Genomic DNA, 16,836 nt, shown 5'->3' with positions numbered 1-16,836 from the left:
ACATCTAGCCCAAGGGATCACGACGGGATTTGGAGGAGGGTGTTGATGTTTTCTGTCTTGGACTTTGCTTGCAATAGTGCCTTCATCTATTTGTATGTGAGTTTCTGATTGTGTCTGTTTTCTACTTTCATTTTTGCCTGTGTATGTGTGAGGGTGTACGTGCAATCAAACTCCACATTTTACATGGATTCTCATGTTGGTGTGTGTAGATATAAACTGTTTTCTCCAGCTTGTTTTACTGTGTATGTGTAGCTTTTTGTTTCATTTTTGTTCCTCCCACTCCTTTTCCTAGCATGACGCTCAAAATCAATGCACCTGCGACAAAGCAGCTCCTGGTGCAATATAACAAACACAATTCAGCTCACTGGTGTACAAAGAGGAGGGGGAGTAAATTGTGTAACAGAGAGGTTTAATCCAAATTGATACCAGCATGTTTTATTTGATGAACGTCATATTTTCTGTTTTCTGTCTTTTCGTTGTGCGTTATGCTCTGTTGATGCTCTCTTGCTCTTGTTTGCAAGCGTTGGGAAGGAGTTTGTTTTTGTTTCATTCGATTTCAAAATGTTATTTTCTTCATGGATTGTATCTTCTCTCTTAGAGATGAAAACAAAAGAAGGGACTGTATCGAAATTAAAACAGATGGAAGGGGTCAGAAAATGGGTTGAATAGTTGTTGTTTTTTATGGGCAGGTAGGGTAGTTTGACTTTTATAAAAGTGGGTGAGGGTTTTTTTATTTTTATCACCCCAGATGTAAACTTATTTTGCCAATTAATTGAAAAAAGAAAATAAGAACGAGTCCCAAATGCAAACATGGCAAATCACCATTCCAAGAAATCGACAATAATTGTATGCATTGTCAAAAGGTAATTTCATTTTTTTTCATCAAAGACGGATCCAAATTGTTATTCATAATTAGCTAAATTAATTATTTGAGAATGTGAAAACATCCCCCTTTTCCCAAATAATAATTTTCATACAGTCCCTAACTTGGAAAGATTGTGTTGCAGATCAATTTAAATTTTGCTTCACTGAGTGAACTGAAATCAACACCTTCCTCATCCATCTCTCTCCCCTCTCCCCTTCTTTTTACTCCTATCCACATCTTCTCATCCTCTACTTCCACCTCTCCTTTACTCTTCCAGCTGAACTCTTCCATATTCCATCTGCCACCTTAACCTGCTCTTGAAAGTCATCAAACCATGTCAGCAGGGAGCTGCCACTCCAGAGTCCAGAGTGATAGAGCTTGGATTGGGTTTCAGACAGGATTTGAAACAGCAATCTGTTCACGGCCTGACAATCCATTAGCTCCTGTATCACCTCAGGGAGTCTGCTAGTGCTCTTCTGATTTGTCACCTGAGCATTTACTCCCCTACCTGTAGTTCTGCTTTAACCCAAACTAGTCTGAATGAACCTCCCTCTCGAGTTTTATATGCATGTAGCTGTCGTAGAGTCTAACTCTTTGCATGTTACCTACACTGCTGCTGCACAGAGAATTGATATTGTGAAAATCAATCAAATCAAATCCTGGTCCTGAAGAGGCCATATGCAGGACAAGAAAACTAATGCTGCCAAGTTGATGGGAGTTGAGTCCACATGAAGAATGAATGCACTCAAGGCACTGTAAGAGATTCTGGCATACACCAAATAGCATTCTGTTGTGTCATTGTGTAAAGGGTGGGGGCATGTCTACAAAAGCTGCTGCTGTATGCCCCGATTGTCCTCTTTGTACCTTTTCCTCTTGCCCCCTGTTGCTGCATCTGTCCCTTCCAGGGAAGCCTTATTTGTCTAATGCACTAACTCTAAAGATGCCACGCTAAACCTCCCCACCCTACCTCTGCTTCTCTCACATTTAAACACAATCCCAAAAAAACATCCCAAATGTAGAAATAGGCCCTTTTGTATTGTCCTTCGAAAGGACAGTGAGACGACCCAAACATATCAGCCCAGAATCCTGAGGAATTTATGCTTATTGGATGATTCTGCAGTTTTCCAGTGCAAGCAGTACTTTGCCCTTTAACATAGGGTGACAAGAAGTATAGGATGGGTGTAGCCGACCTTAAGCAGAAGTTGGGAAGCCCATCTAAGTATTTTTAATGGAAATGTATGTTGTGTAGTGAGTGACCTATAGTGAGTTTAGATTCTACATTTTTTCTGCCTCTCCCTCTGCTGCCTCTGTAACACTACTAAGCTCCTTCCACATAATGACACACTAAACATCAATGCTACCTGTTGTCTCCTTAACTGTCTGTTCTACTGAGACAGTTATGTCTGACTCAGAGGACAGAAACACTGAAAGCCGATCAATACAGATAACAAAAAAAAAGAAGCTATGAGGTTATAAGTGGTTTGTGTTGGATAGCCGTTGTGCTGAGGTGAGGGGAGAGCGAGAAAGAGAGAGAGCTGCCGATAAAAATCTGAGAATTGGCTGGAAGAATCTTCTTTGTACATACTGGTTGTGATTGGCTAATTATGTGCAAGCTAACCCTGATTGGTTGTTTGATTCAGACAGGATGATTTAAAAAAAAAAAAAAAAGGGGCTTTGCCCACAGACGCAGATTAGACTTAATTTCAATTTAATATTTTCTGTGATATGCAATGATCAAAATGTGTTTTTAAAATAATGCTGCCTCCTGTAGATTTAAAGTCTAGGAGTCAATTCCAATATATTCAACTTTAAAAACAACAACTTTGACTTTCTGCAGCCAAACAAAAGTTAATATTTAATCAATTCAGGAATTTCCTTTCTAAATTCAAGTTTCTTTTTTCATTTAAACCTTATAAAAATACCCTTATACCCTGGAGAAGACGTTAAAACAGAATTCCTGTGGTATCACTAAATTGCATAAAAGTCCTGGCTAAAGTTTTTCTTTTACTGTTACCATGATCTTTTCCTGAACTTATCTTTAATCTTCACCATATTTTATTCAGCAAAGTCAAATAGAAGACTGAGTTATTATGTCGATGTAGAAATATGTTTGTCATGTTGGCTCTGACCAGTAGGACATAATTAAGGTTTCTGCAGAATTGTCCAATATCCAGTTTTCTATCTAGTGATGTGGGTTTAAAAAAGCATATTCGGAAATATTCAAGCCCTATCATCCTACAGTATATCCATGTCCACATAATTTTCAGCTAAAATATCTTCCCCACCCGAATCCCCCCTGAACTCAGCTAAAAGAATCCAAAAGCTTTGCATTCATAGCTCAGCCAAAACAAGACACAAACTTCAGGCCTGTCCATGCCTCTGACACTGGACTGTACAGTCAACTTTCTATATTATCTACTCTGTGTGTATGCACACAAGTGTGTGTGTGTGTGTGTGTGTGTGTGTGTGTGTGTGTGTGCATGTACAGTATGTGTGGGGGTGTATGTATGTGGGTTCGTGGTCTGCGCCTGCGCCTCAATGTGAACGTTTGGTGAATGTGTAGCATGCTGTCGTGCACGAGGCCCAGACTGTAAATGTTGTACTTGCATGTGGTGGCGGATTGAAATGAGACATAAATACAACACTGAACTAAACCAAACGCAGGCTTAGTTCTCATACCTGGGAACTGTGAGGATTAACCAGGTGTACTACAACCAAATGAGCTTCTAAAACATAGTTTGTCACTGGTGGAATAAACTGAAAGGTATGGTTAGAATTCATTGAATGGGCCACGAGAAGATTACTTGCTGGATTTATATTCACACACTCCCAAATTTCTAAGCTAATCTCCTCACCCAGGTACGGGAACCAGGGCTTTGTTTGAAAAGGAAGTCGAACATGTAGCAAACACATGAGTGTGTGGGACAGTCTGTTCTTACATCCTCCTTCAAACACTTACAGTAAAATCCACCTCATGTATTGTCCCTCTTCTTTACCACAACCTCTGCAAGCCAAAGTCCACTAAGTTCGTTTACTTTTCACAAAAAGGGTGACCGAAGTTTCTTAAAAGTGAACACTTTACACACAACAGAACTAATGTCTTTTCGGGGGGGGGTCTGTGTATAAACTACAAAGGTTATAGTTCAACACAAGAAAACAGATTTTTTTTTTCTCACAGTGGCTTTAGTAAACAGTGCAATGATCATTTCTTAAAACCTACAGTAGTTGCTAAGTATTCTTTAAGAAATTCAAAGTATTAGTCTAGACTTTATTGACTACAGTAGATTTGTTTGTCCAGCATGGACAAAAAAAAGTGGAAAAGTACAACATTGACAGAGAAGTGATCACTAAGAAAAGTATTTTTCTACAGCTGTCTCCCATTCACAGGTGTGCACAACAGAGCTGGGTGGAGTTATTAGCCTTTACATTCAGTTATTCTTGTTTTTTAATTACAAGAAAGCCTGGGAGAAACAGCTATAAAAAATATATTTTTACCAACCGTAGTCTCTCTAGAATAATTACATTAATTCATAAACATTAATCCTTTCCTTTGAAGGATTATGACATGGTTGTTCTAGGCGTAAATAGGACTGTAGAAGGTTTAGGAGTAAGAATACTACAAGTAACATGCAGAAACTATTTTAATACAATTCTATTAAGGGTAAAAAGCATAATCAAATATTGCCACTATTGCTTTTAAAGTCAGCTGTTTATTTTGTCTCAGAGAAGGTGTGCCATGTTCTTCCTGTGCTCTGTGTTCGCTGTGGCCAAGCGTCCAGTCAGTGATGTCGGACCTGTTGGGGTCAGCTTCTCTCGCAACAAATAGATATTCCTTTTCTCTTCTGTATATTTTGGCACAAAGCTGTATATGTAGTTGTTTTTTATGTACATTTTTTTTTAAATGGTTTCTTCCATATGTGTGGTTATTTTGCTCCTGGGTGCACTGTTTTTTGCTGAGTTGTTGATATTGCTTCCATGCAACAATGAAAGTTATTTATTGCAAATACCAATGTCAGGCTTGCTCATTATTTGAAAATGTCCTACACTGACTGATGTGAATGCTATATATATATCAGGTTCGGTCCGTTCTCGGCTACAATAAGGCCCTATTTGACTCTATGTTTAAAGGTACAGTGTATTTCCATTTTTTAGCAGGTAAAAAAGAACTAGCTAATTTATGCTTAAACATATACACACTTCTTACCAATAGCATTCAAACTTGTCATGCTAACTTGGAAGGGAACATATTGTAAGGCAGTCCCGAAAGGATAACCTATCATAAGCATGTCAATTGTGTCCTGCATTAATATTTTAATAATGCTTTTTGGTTGGAGAAGAAGTTAGCTAGCTCCCTGAGCCTATAACGTTTGGAAAGAACTAGCAAAAACACATTCCTGGACTATGGCTAGCAGGTTTGCGATAAGATAGCTGAGTCCATGGTTTACAACTCCTAGCTTATTTATGCTTAAACATACTAATATACACTTTTTACCAATAGCATACACACATGTCATGCTAACTTGGAAGGGAATGTTCAGCAGGGCAGTCCCAAGATATGCTTTTGTAACCCATGTTTCAACAATGATATGTGGGTGGAGACCAAGTTAGCTAGCTTCCTGAACTAAAAAGCTTTGGAAAGAACTAACAAAAACACATTCATGCACTGGCTAGCAGGTAAGCCGTAAGCTAGCATTCTCTGCAAGGTAGCCTAGTCCTGAAAATAGTCACAAAATCACCAACCTTCATACACTTAACATATGGTGAGGGATACACATTTTAACGATTAATTGTGTTTTTGTCCACTAATAGTTTTGTGGAGCAGTGTTTTATTTGTGGTTCTCAGTATTGTAAGTTATTTTTTTATGAGCATACATATAGGAATGTTCTAGCAATCGAGGCAACATTTAGGTGGTAAGATGCCAAGAGACAAATGCACCTGAAACAGTGATATAGGAGATTGAAAGCTATGGAAAATGCATGTAAATATTGCACTTTTATACAAAAAGCAGTGGCGGTTCTAGACCACTTTTACTGAGGGGGCCAAACAGGGACCAGTTGTTTTGTCAGAGGGGAACATTAAACCCAGGTGAAAAATAGACAAAGATGATCGCTTTAAAAAATATATAAATATTATGCCAAATAATAGCGCACATCACAAAGTACCATGATTTATATTTGTTTCAGTAACAGTGTTTAATACTAGATTGTGAGTCCGGTTGTTGAGTCAAGTGTATGTGTTAGGGGGGCTCTTCCTTTTGGAGGGGTGGCCACAGAGGGGTGCCAAGCCCCTGCCTAGAACCGCCCATGACAAAAAGCATACTTTCTGATACATGATGGAGAATGAAAAGCAAATTCAACACAACTTTTGGAGATCAAGGACTCAAACAATGTGCTTTTGTAACACTGAATACAAAAAGAAACTGATGGTTTAAAGAAAACTCAACTGGGTCCATTTAACTTCTCTTGGCCACTTTGTTGCTTTTCTAAAGAAAACAAAAAAGGTATGTACTGTACCTCTCATGTTGCATTTTGTTACTAGCTGACCAAACCATTGCTTTACCACCAATTCGCCAGCAGTAGCAACCTCCCTTTGATACATAATACTGTTAAGATACGGTTAACTACTACAAGTTTATCTGTATTAGAATCAAACTCTTTACAATGCAGAAGGGATCACAGAGGGACAAATATGTATATATACAGAGTAGCATTCAGACAAGTTTAAAGAAATCACTGTATTCCTTTAATTGTGTTTTTTCTTGTCGTTGTTCGACCCGCTAAACAATATGGAAGTGAACAAGTTCCAAATATTATTCTAAGTTTTCAGCTTCTTTTCAATCTCTCTCTCTCTCTCTCAATTAACCTTAAAGGATTTTTGAGACGATAGCAACATTTTAGCTTATCAAATTCTAACACTAACAGCCTCTGTCAGCACTACAGGACAGCTTGCTTGCCCACCAACCTCCTACTGTCCGCCTGTGGACTGGATGGATCTGTGCCTGGAACAGCATCGCATTCCAAAGAATACACACACACTGACGTTATCACAAACACACACACACACTTACACAGGCGTGCCAGGAAACACACAAACATACAGTAGACCTGACAGAGTGACGTGTAGAAATACAGGAACTGAGATGAGGAGGAGATACACAACAAGGACAGTCGGGGGGGGGGGGGGGGGGGGGGGGGGGGGGGGGGGTCTTTGTGTGTCTGAAGATAAGCCGAGGAAAGTGAGATAACACATAATGTAGCCCAAGTATCACGTTATAGCAATTATATGACTCAGTGACCTTGGTATGGACAGAGGAGAAAACATTCAGCAATACACTGGATACAGTCGTCCAGTGTGTGTGTGTGTGTGTGTGTGTGTGTGTGTGTGTGTGTGTGACTACTTGTCTGTGTGGTCGGCAGGGGAGTAATGGTACAGTGTGGCTTTGGTTGACTTAGGGAGAGATTAATCTGTGCTGACTTAACTCAAGGTCGCAGAGTGTCATTAGATGATACACTGAAAACAATTAACGTTTTCTCAGCTTATTTTCACACATATGACACGTGTACCACAGGCACACGCACACACTACACAATACACACTTTTTACATTTACACACACACACACACACAACAACGCTCACAATTCCTCTGACATCACGCTACATTTCTGTAAAATGTTGTCTGGCTAGGTTATAGGTTTCAAGTTATCTGAATGATGGGAACCCCAGAAAAATAATTGAATGCTTCCTAATGTGTCAGCAAGTGAAAAGACAGTTGTTAGCAAAAACTCTAAGGGACATCAGCCATTTAACCCATTAGCTACAGTTAGCCTACCGTTTGGACAAGAGCTAACATTAACATTTGCTAGGTAACTTTACAGTTTGATATTTTTTACACGATACACCAGGAAAAGTCCAGTGGGTTTCTCAAACAAGCTTATTTAAATGTGTTCAGGATTCATCTTCACATTTCATAATCAAACATTTTGTATTGAATCATGTAACACTATCAAACAGTTATGTTAGCTTGAAAGTGGCTGAATGCTAACATTAGCTGTTGTCTTAAAGCAGCCAACTATTCAAAAATATGCAGTTTTGACTTGAAATATTGCTCGAGGTCCATCAAAGTTTTTGATATCAATTGTATCTAACATATTGCATAACAATATCAAAGCAGTGAAGGGGGAAATATTTGTCAGATTTTATCAGAGTACTAGAACTCTGGCTGCTTCTAAACGTGAGGGTGACGTACGAGGAAAATGCCCACCATGAGTTTCAACGTTCGCTCTTCCCCGCTCGCTCTCTTGCTTTTTTCTGATTTAAATGATAAACCCAGACACAAGAAAGTAACTGTTTGATAGTAGATCATTGACTCGGTGCAAAATCCCAGGGGCAATAGCAGTTTAAATTCATTTGTCTTTATTGTAGAAAATCAAAAAAAAAATAGCAGATCAGTGAAACAATAAATAATCAGATAATGATGTTTTTACACAGATTTGTAAATATCAGGTTCCACCTGTGTTCAGAGCTTTTGGGATATTGAACATTCAAGTCATCACACTCAAGATACGCTTATCTACAAAATACTAATTTAGTGCATATTAGTGAAACATACTTTTAGCTACACTCTTTTTCAAGAGCTACTCTATGTGTAAATTAGGCTAAAAAGTTAACTGAAAATTTAAAATTGGACAGTTAAAAGGATATGCTGCTTTTCTTGTACGCTAGATGTTACTCAACATCAAAAAAAAGAAGCTAGTCAGTCATGTCAAAATGTGTTTGGATTCGGAAAATTACTGTCAGCACCAATCAGATGAAAACAAAGACTGTAACACCCTATAGCTCTTTTGTGAAATTTATGTTTTCATCACTTTACAGTCCTCCTGCAGCAGCTGTAAAACACAGGGCTGTGTTTTTTAATCAAGTCTAACACTCCAGAGGCACAGAAACAATGGCAACAAAGACATTTAGTTCAATGCGCTTTTCCAAACAACAGATCATGATATTATATAATTAGAAAAACACATTTCTCATCAAAGATTTAATCTCAGGGAGCATCTACATAGAAAAATAGAAGTAATATAAATGATCAATATCTCCATCCACAAGGGCTGTGGTGATTAAGACCTCGGGCTTCTGTGTAGGCAGTTCATCACGATGCTGTAAATAATGGAACAGTGGGGAGAGTCCACACCGCGCCCAACATGAGGAGGCTGGAAGATGAGCTCCCTGATTTAAAAAGAATCCATCAAACAAAAAAAAACAGCTCCAACAAACACAGCCTTTGCGTGTCAATGTCTTTTTGATGTCTGCACGTTTGCGCCAACATGAATTACTTTCTCTCCAGCGTTTGTATGTGTATGTTGGAGTGTTTGAGCTAATGTAAATGTCTCTATATACACGCTATAGTCCCCTAGACATCCAATCAGAGTAACAAACCCTCCAATCTCAGACGTGGGCGCTCTTGGCGTGATTGGTGGAGGCCACCACTGGGGGGTTGCCACCGCCCTGTTTGGAGTAATAGAACCGATTGTTGTCCTGGTAGGAGTGTGATGAGGAGGAGGAATCTGAGGAGCAACAGGTAAGAATGCACCCACCCAGGAGGGAGAAGACGGTGCCTATCCATCCAGTGAAGAGGGAGAAGCCAAATGACATGAGGCCTTGGTCCCGGTGTGCACCAATAGGGAACCAGATGGTAGACACAATACCACACAGTCCTGAAGAGAGGCAGATACAAATAGGATATATAATCTTTGAAAGATCATTTTCAAACACAAATAAGTTACTATAAAAAATGGCCAATACTAAGTGTTATTAAATCATGAATACAAAATTGGGCTCCTTATTATAATGAATATAACATGTTGTGCATCAGCCTTGTTTAAGGCATATTACATAATAGAACTGGGGATGCCAAATGGCACATATGACAGAAAATCTACACGTTTTCAACTTAGAAAAATTGGCCAACTCAAAGTTAACCAAGTTTGGAATGCAAAGTGGAGGGCTTGCTTGAATGACAAATAATGACTGAAAATGGGGATGCAAAATGAGTCAACAAAAAGGAGTCATTGTCACACGAGCTAAGTCGAGAGAATTGATCAAAAAAGAAAACATAGTGCAATTATATTGAGATTTCATATGATACTACAGCATTATAAATCTATACACACACATTTTTATAACTGTGGTATCTTAAAGAGGCAACTACATAAAATAAGGGATGCAAAATGGTGCGCTTAAAACCCAACACTCTACATCTACTGTATAACCATAATGTGGAATGGTAAAGTGGTGAATGGTAAATGACTGACAGTGAAATGGAATTCAACTAGGGATTCAAAATGCTAGTCTTAGTTAGCATTACCAAGGCCATAAGGGGTGTCGCGTCATCTATCAGAAGCATCTTTGAGTTACAGAAATGTTTCTTATTAGAGTAATAAATTAAATGTCCCTACACCAACCCTTGGTGTTAAAAAAAAAGTTTAATGAGATGGTTAATAGGAGAGTGGAAGTACATGTGCCAAACTCCTCCTATATTCCTTCTATATTAATAAAACAAGAACTTTGGCAAATTGTGTTCAAAGCACAGTAGAAATAGCAGAAGCTTTTTCAAATAAAACTTTTCAGTTTTGTTTTTGTTTTATTTCCTCATACAGAACGCAGGGGGATGACTGGAAGAAAGAATGTGAACAATAATATTGGTTGCCAGCGAGACTTTATGGTGTTACATAAGCTTTGCTTTGAACTACAGAAGAGAGGCATGGTCAAGACAAACACTAAAATCCCCATGCAGCTAACAGAAAAACATCTAGTATATGATGGAACGTTGCCAATCAACACCTGAGGCTAACAAAGACCAAATGTGTGACTACGCTTCAATTGAAAAAATATTGATGTACTGCGCGAGAGTCTGCAATAATTGAATCCACAATTTCTGTGTGGACTGAAAGTTTCATAACTGATAATTCAGAGGACACAGTTAACAAAATTATTCAAGTTCAATTCAAACAAATAGCTGCTGGGGTGATTTTGATGCCACAATGGAGGCAGTGATAGACAATGTGGTGCCCCGACATTTATTCTGCTTTGAAACAAGCACATAGCAATCCACCCTGCAGTGCGCCCTATTAACAAAGTCAGGGCTTTCCCTTTTTTAATGGTCTGGAATATGTTGCACATGTTGGAAACAAATAAAAAACATGGCCAGTTGAAAAGTGGAACAGTGGGCACAGGTGCAGAAATGTCATGTGAGGGACAACAGGCGTTGGAAAATTCTGCAGCTCCTGTCACAGATGTATAAGCACAGTAAACTGGGGGCGAGTGTTTCCATGTGGTTCAGGATAACGGCAGGGTGTGGAGGAGAGTAGGTGGAGGAGTGGAATGCGATTGGATCTAGTGGGATGGGTTCTATGGAACAGGAAGATATAAGTGTGCATGCGCAAAAAAAAAAATCACCCTAGGGAGGAAGACAGTCATATTTAACATCCTCCGCCCTCTGCAGCTTGTAAGCATTTGGGGTGGGGGTTAGAAGAGGTCACAGTAAGGAGGATTGGGAGGGGTCTAGTTGTTTTCATGTGATTGCAAAACTATTTGACATGCTCAGATTTATTATGTATTTTGTTTCACTGTTATCATAATTTTCCTCCCATGCATTTTAGGTGCATTATGTGAGTGACGTGAAGAGTGAAGTTGAGCCTCTTACCAACTATAAGTATAATCACTCCTCCCAGGATGGTCCTTTTGTTCTTAGAGCTCTGCGGTTCATTGCCAAGGTTGATGCAGGGCATTGACATGAGGCACATTATTACTGCAGGGAGACCCAGTATTGATCCTGCCACCATCAGAGCACGAGTCGTCTGGACGTAGGCTATTAAAAAAAACACATGAAACAAATATTATTTTGTAAAAGAAAAAAAAACAGCAAAAATGTCCTCCATCACATACGTTTTAAAACATTTTCATGGGAAGGTAAGCGCAAAAAAATGTGGAAAAAGTATATTGTGATGAACTTGCATAGAACAAGTAGGAAACTAGAAAACAACATGAATAAATCTGAAGGAATAAAACCAGGTTTTAGTTCAGGTTTTACCTGGCAGATCCAGGATCTGGGTATACGAGGAGCAATGGTAGAGTCCCGTGGAGATGATGCACTCCGCCCAGGGTCCCTTTGCCCCAAGCTCATCCATCTTCTTGCAGGTGTTCAGACCATATTTGCACATAATCACCCAGTCGTTGGTGAATGTCGCAATCACGATGCCCAACCAGCCGAGGAAGCTGATGAGAAAGCCGCTCAGTTGAAGACACGAGTTTGCCATGGCACAAAAAAAGGTGCGTAAAGAGCACTTGTTCTGAGTTCACGGCTAGAAACTTAAATTAGTTTGGCACAAGTGAAACAAAACCTTAAATGACACAGTGTCAAATCTAACTTCAAAACTGAAATTCCACCACAAAGTTAATCCAGAGCTGGAGTTTTTTTTTCTGCTCACAATTCAGTAATCCCATCAATTGAGCTGCACTGTGCGCTTCCACAAAATGAAGCTTCCACATTATCAAAGGTTTTATAGGCAGGCGTTCAGTGAGGGAGGAAAAAAAACCACTTGAAAACCAACAACCAACCAGATTCTTAGATGCAGATGAAAAAAAGGGAGGGAAAAGCAACACACCCAACTTTTTACTTTCTCTCCAAAAAGTTGGTGTGCACTGCCCCTTCAATGCTTTCACTGATTGAATACAACCAGCTGACCATTCAATGGAAGCTGACGGAAATTTAACAAGAAAATCTGCTGCCATCTTCTGGCTGAATTATGTTTTTATTTTTTTAGAACCTCAAGAGTAATTTACATCCTACCAAAACATAATATACCTCTGGATTCTGAATAAAACACTTTTAAATGCGATAACAATAAACTCAATAATAGTTAGTAATAATAATGTTTTATAGCCGCTGCAGGAGGGGTGCAAAAAGAACAACATCTGCATAGAAATGTGAGGGAGCAGAGTTTAAAGTCGTATAACTTGAAGACCCTATTGTACAGGTTGCAACAATTTCACTCAATGTAAGCGTATTCAAAATGTATTCCCAAAAAAGGTAAATAAATACTCTTGGTCCTTTTAATCTGATGAAATGAAAACTTGACTATCCTGTTCCTCTACTTAGAATGAAGCAAAACAAGCAAGAAAAGTGTTACTGCACAAAATATTCTGCACAGAGACAGTGCACGCCATTAATCAAGCTAATTACACTTTGCACAACAACTGTGATTGACCTTCAGAGTGTACCAGCAATCTGCTTTGTTATACATTACGGTGTTGTTGTGTTGCAGTGGATCTCAATCCTCTGGCTGGGGCCGTCACAAGAGGGTATACAATTATTGAGATCATTAACAGGAGAGGAATTAATAAAACATACTTTAAAGCCTCTTTCAAGCATGCATTCCTAAAAGTTTCTTGACAGTTTAAGGAAAGTTTGCCCCTGATTTCTTCCTGAGTTCCCAGTTCACATTATGCACCTCACGGCTTGAAACTTTCCAGGGGGGGTCTCAAGAATGAGGACATGACAGCGAACGATGCCAGGATGCATTTTTGCCTCTCCTCTCCAATAGAAACTGGAACAAGTGGTAAAGAACTTGTAAGCAGAATAGAGTATAAAGAAACTTCACTCTGTCTATGTGGACCAAACATGAAAATCAGTTGCAGTTACTATCATAAACACCATCATCTCCGTCCTCTCAAACAGTGTCCTGAATATGTGCTCATCTTGACTTCTTGAGGAAAATTTTTACTAGGGGCTGGCAGGAAAATCTTCAGATAAAATGAAAATCTTTGCCTTTTTTTTAAACTTTTGAATAACTGGATAGTTTTGCACCTTTTAGGCTCTGAAACATTGTTTAAAGTAAACCAGGAGGAAGATCTATCTGGTTGTATAAACCACAAACAGAAGGCATGTATAGTATGGTGTACAGTCCTGGGATTTGTCGTAAAAAAATTACAAAAAAGAGCGGTAAAGCTTTGATTTAGCATATATATCAAACAATTTCTAATTGCAAGTTTGCCTTGATGGTCCTTAAATCAATAATTTGGACTCTCTGTACTCCAAATGACCAACAGAGGGCGACATAGCTCAGCATTGGCCTTCAGTTGACTTTCAGATGTTAGACAGGATAGAGTGTTTCCTTCCTCCTGCCCTTGCTCAATGAAGTTAAGTCCTCCATCACTCACATCAGCTCAGTGACGTTGCAGCTGCATAGCAATCAGTCTGAGAGGAGGACAGAGACACAACGACACTCTTCAGGTAGTTCCACAAGGTCAGTCTCTGTAATGGCATGTTTGGCCCACTTCTTCCTCTCATGTTCGCCCCACTGCTCCTGTGTCCTGTTATCTGTCTTGGTCATGGGAAGGGGCCCTGTTAACACTGTCTGGTGAAAGGGACATTTTGGCCCCTCAGATAAAGCACGTGTTTTGAATATCTAAGCAGAGAAAAGCATGTAATCTGGTGTTTTCTGGTCTGTTTTGTTTTGGACTAAATCAAATAGATATAAGAGATATCTGAAAAAGCCGGCTTCATACTCAGGTATCTGTATTTTCAGGTCATTGCAATTTGCCTGGAGCGCTTGCAATTTCTCACTTCAGTGATGTTTCCCAACAGTTACCTTACCTTTCCAAATCTATCATGAGCTGCATTTTTTTCTTAATTCAACCAGCTGCACTGTGTGGGAAAAAAAAAAAAAAAACATACAGAAGGAAAAATATGAAACGGATCAGCGGGACAAAAAATTTGCAGAGAAACAAAAAATGCCGGTGCGAATCTTGTATTAATGGCACACGTTATCTTCTTATTGCTTTGGCAATATTTTCCTGCAGCTGCTTTAAAGTGAAAAACACTGAAGATAATCCATTATTGCTTCAAGTGCTACAGGAGGTACTGTTATTTGAATGAAGCTTCCTCATGTTTAAGAAGGGACCACAGGTACTGAATCAATATAAATGCTTTGTTCTGTTTTTTTCCACAGCTTTTTTTGGCAGCAGATACATTTTACTCCAGTCAGATACTTAGATGGAGAGCTGGAGGCACTTAGTGAAGTACAGGCAATTAGAAAGCAGCTCTCTCGCACAATCTGGGAGCCCCCTGACACTGCTCTGGTCGGCCCTCAAGGCCTTGAACCAGACCCGGCTGACACTCCAGCAGGTGCTTTTTGGTCATTGCAGACGGCTGGGTAAGGCTTGTGTCTACAGTTTATTCAAGTAGGCATGTGGGGCATGTTGGGTGTCAACAACACAACCAAACTGAAGTATATGCACAACCACCTACATCTCGTGGAAGGTCCCAAATTAAGATCATCTGTGTGTATCATATTTAGCCAACTGTCACTTCCAAGCCTTCAAATTTCCACAGCTTGGTCAAACCTTCATTTTGTCCTCAATCTTATTGTTTTCATGTGACGTTGGAGGCTTAGTATCAATATATATATATATATATATATATATTAAAGCATTATCTGAGTATGTTTTACTTCATATAACTGTATTTTTCTTTACAGTAAAACATTTCAAATGTCTTTTCCCCAATTAAAACGCATTGTCGAAGCTAATGATCCAATCAAATTCATGCCAAGGTTTTGTCCTGCCTTCTGTCTTATAATTTGCAGTGAGTCTCACCGTATCATCGGGACTTCAAAGCTGTTCATTAGCACTTACAGGCTAATCCGCGCATGAGTTGTTCTTACTCTCAGATGTACTTTGATTTGGACAAAAGTTTCTGTCGGAAAAAGTTCTAAAATAGGAAACGTGTGTCTGCAAGATGGATATAAAAATGTATTTGGTTGTTGTGGATTTGAACAGCTAATTTAACAGCTCAATCTGAAGGACGAACCGGATGTGGCATATTGCACGCCTTACCTTCGAGTGGCACCTAGCTCCAAATATATTGACGATTACAGCTACAGACGCAGCTAGCGAGACGTGTTTGTCACACCCAAGGTAGAAGCGGTTAGATACAAACACATTATAGATCACTGAGGAAGCGGTTGGAGCCAGTCGGCCATGTAACAGACAGTGTTACACTTCATTACTTTCCAACTCTTTCATATCTTCATCTGGATAGATAGATGGATAGATGGATGGATGGATGGATGGATGGATGGATAGATGGATGGATAGATGGATGGATGGATAGATGGATAGATGGATAGATGGATGGATGGATGGATGGATGGATGGATGGATGGATAGATAGATGGATAGATGGATAGATGGATGGATGGATGATAGATAGATGGATGGATAGATAGATAGATGGATAGATGGATGGATAGATAGATAGATGGATAGATGGATGGATGGATAGATGGATGGATGGATAGATGGATGGATAGATGGATGGATGGATGGATGGATGGATGGATGGATGGATGGATGGATGGATGGATGGATGGATGGATGGATGGATGGATGGATAGATGGATGGATGGATGGATGGATGGATAGATGGATAGATAGATGGATGGATGGATGGATGGATAGATGGATAGATGGATGGATGGATGGATAGATAGATGGATAGATGGATGGATGGATAGATGGATAGATAGATGGATGGATGGATGGATGGATAGATAGATGGATAGATGGATGGATGGATAGATGGATAGATGGATAGATGGATAGATGGATAGATAGATAGATAGATGGATAGATAGATAGATAGGTGGATAGATGGATGAGTGTGTGTAGAGAGGAAGTTGTGAGAGTAGACTGAGCATGAGTAGGGCAAATCCCACGATGATTCCCAGAGCAGTTTGTCTGATACATGGAGAGTGAGGCGGCAAGGGAATGGGAATATTATGCTAATGGGGTAAGGATTGCAACAGCGACACTGACATAGAGGGATGATGGGATTTTAGCCCTCCTGGGGAGGGAAAAAGGGACGCCGGGGCATGTAGACTGTGTGGGTGTGGGTAGATGGGGCGTCTGAAC

The 16,836-nt window shown here is 39.5% G+C and overlaps 1 protein-coding gene across 1 annotated transcript; it reads right to left on the bottom strand.

Annotated features, from left to right (window-relative positions):
• Positions 1–8,263: 8,263 nt before the first annotated feature.
• On the bottom strand, positions 8,264–12,405 carry cldn11a (claudin 11a). The gene is made up of 3 exons (XM_061063263.1): positions 11,954–12,405; positions 11,567–11,731; positions 8,264–9,578 (listed from the first exon to the last, which is right to left on the bottom strand). Exons 1-3 carry the CDS (start codon positions 12,177–12,179, stop codon positions 9,310–9,312), a joined length of 660 nt encoding a protein of 219 aa, XP_060919246.1. The 5' UTR covers positions 12,180–12,405; the 3' UTR covers positions 8,264–9,309.
• Between the last annotated feature and the right edge of the window lie 4,431 nt (positions 12,406–16,836).

The sequence above is a fragment of the Labrus mixtus genome, chromosome 18, assembly GCF_963584025.1.
Source record: "Labrus mixtus chromosome 18, fLabMix1.1, whole genome shotgun sequence".
Lineage (NCBI taxonomy): Eukaryota > Metazoa > Chordata > Actinopteri > Labriformes > Labridae > Labrus > Labrus mixtus.
The sequence above is the reverse complement of the archived record's forward strand: the minus strand, read 5'-3'. Positions and strand labels throughout refer to the sequence as shown.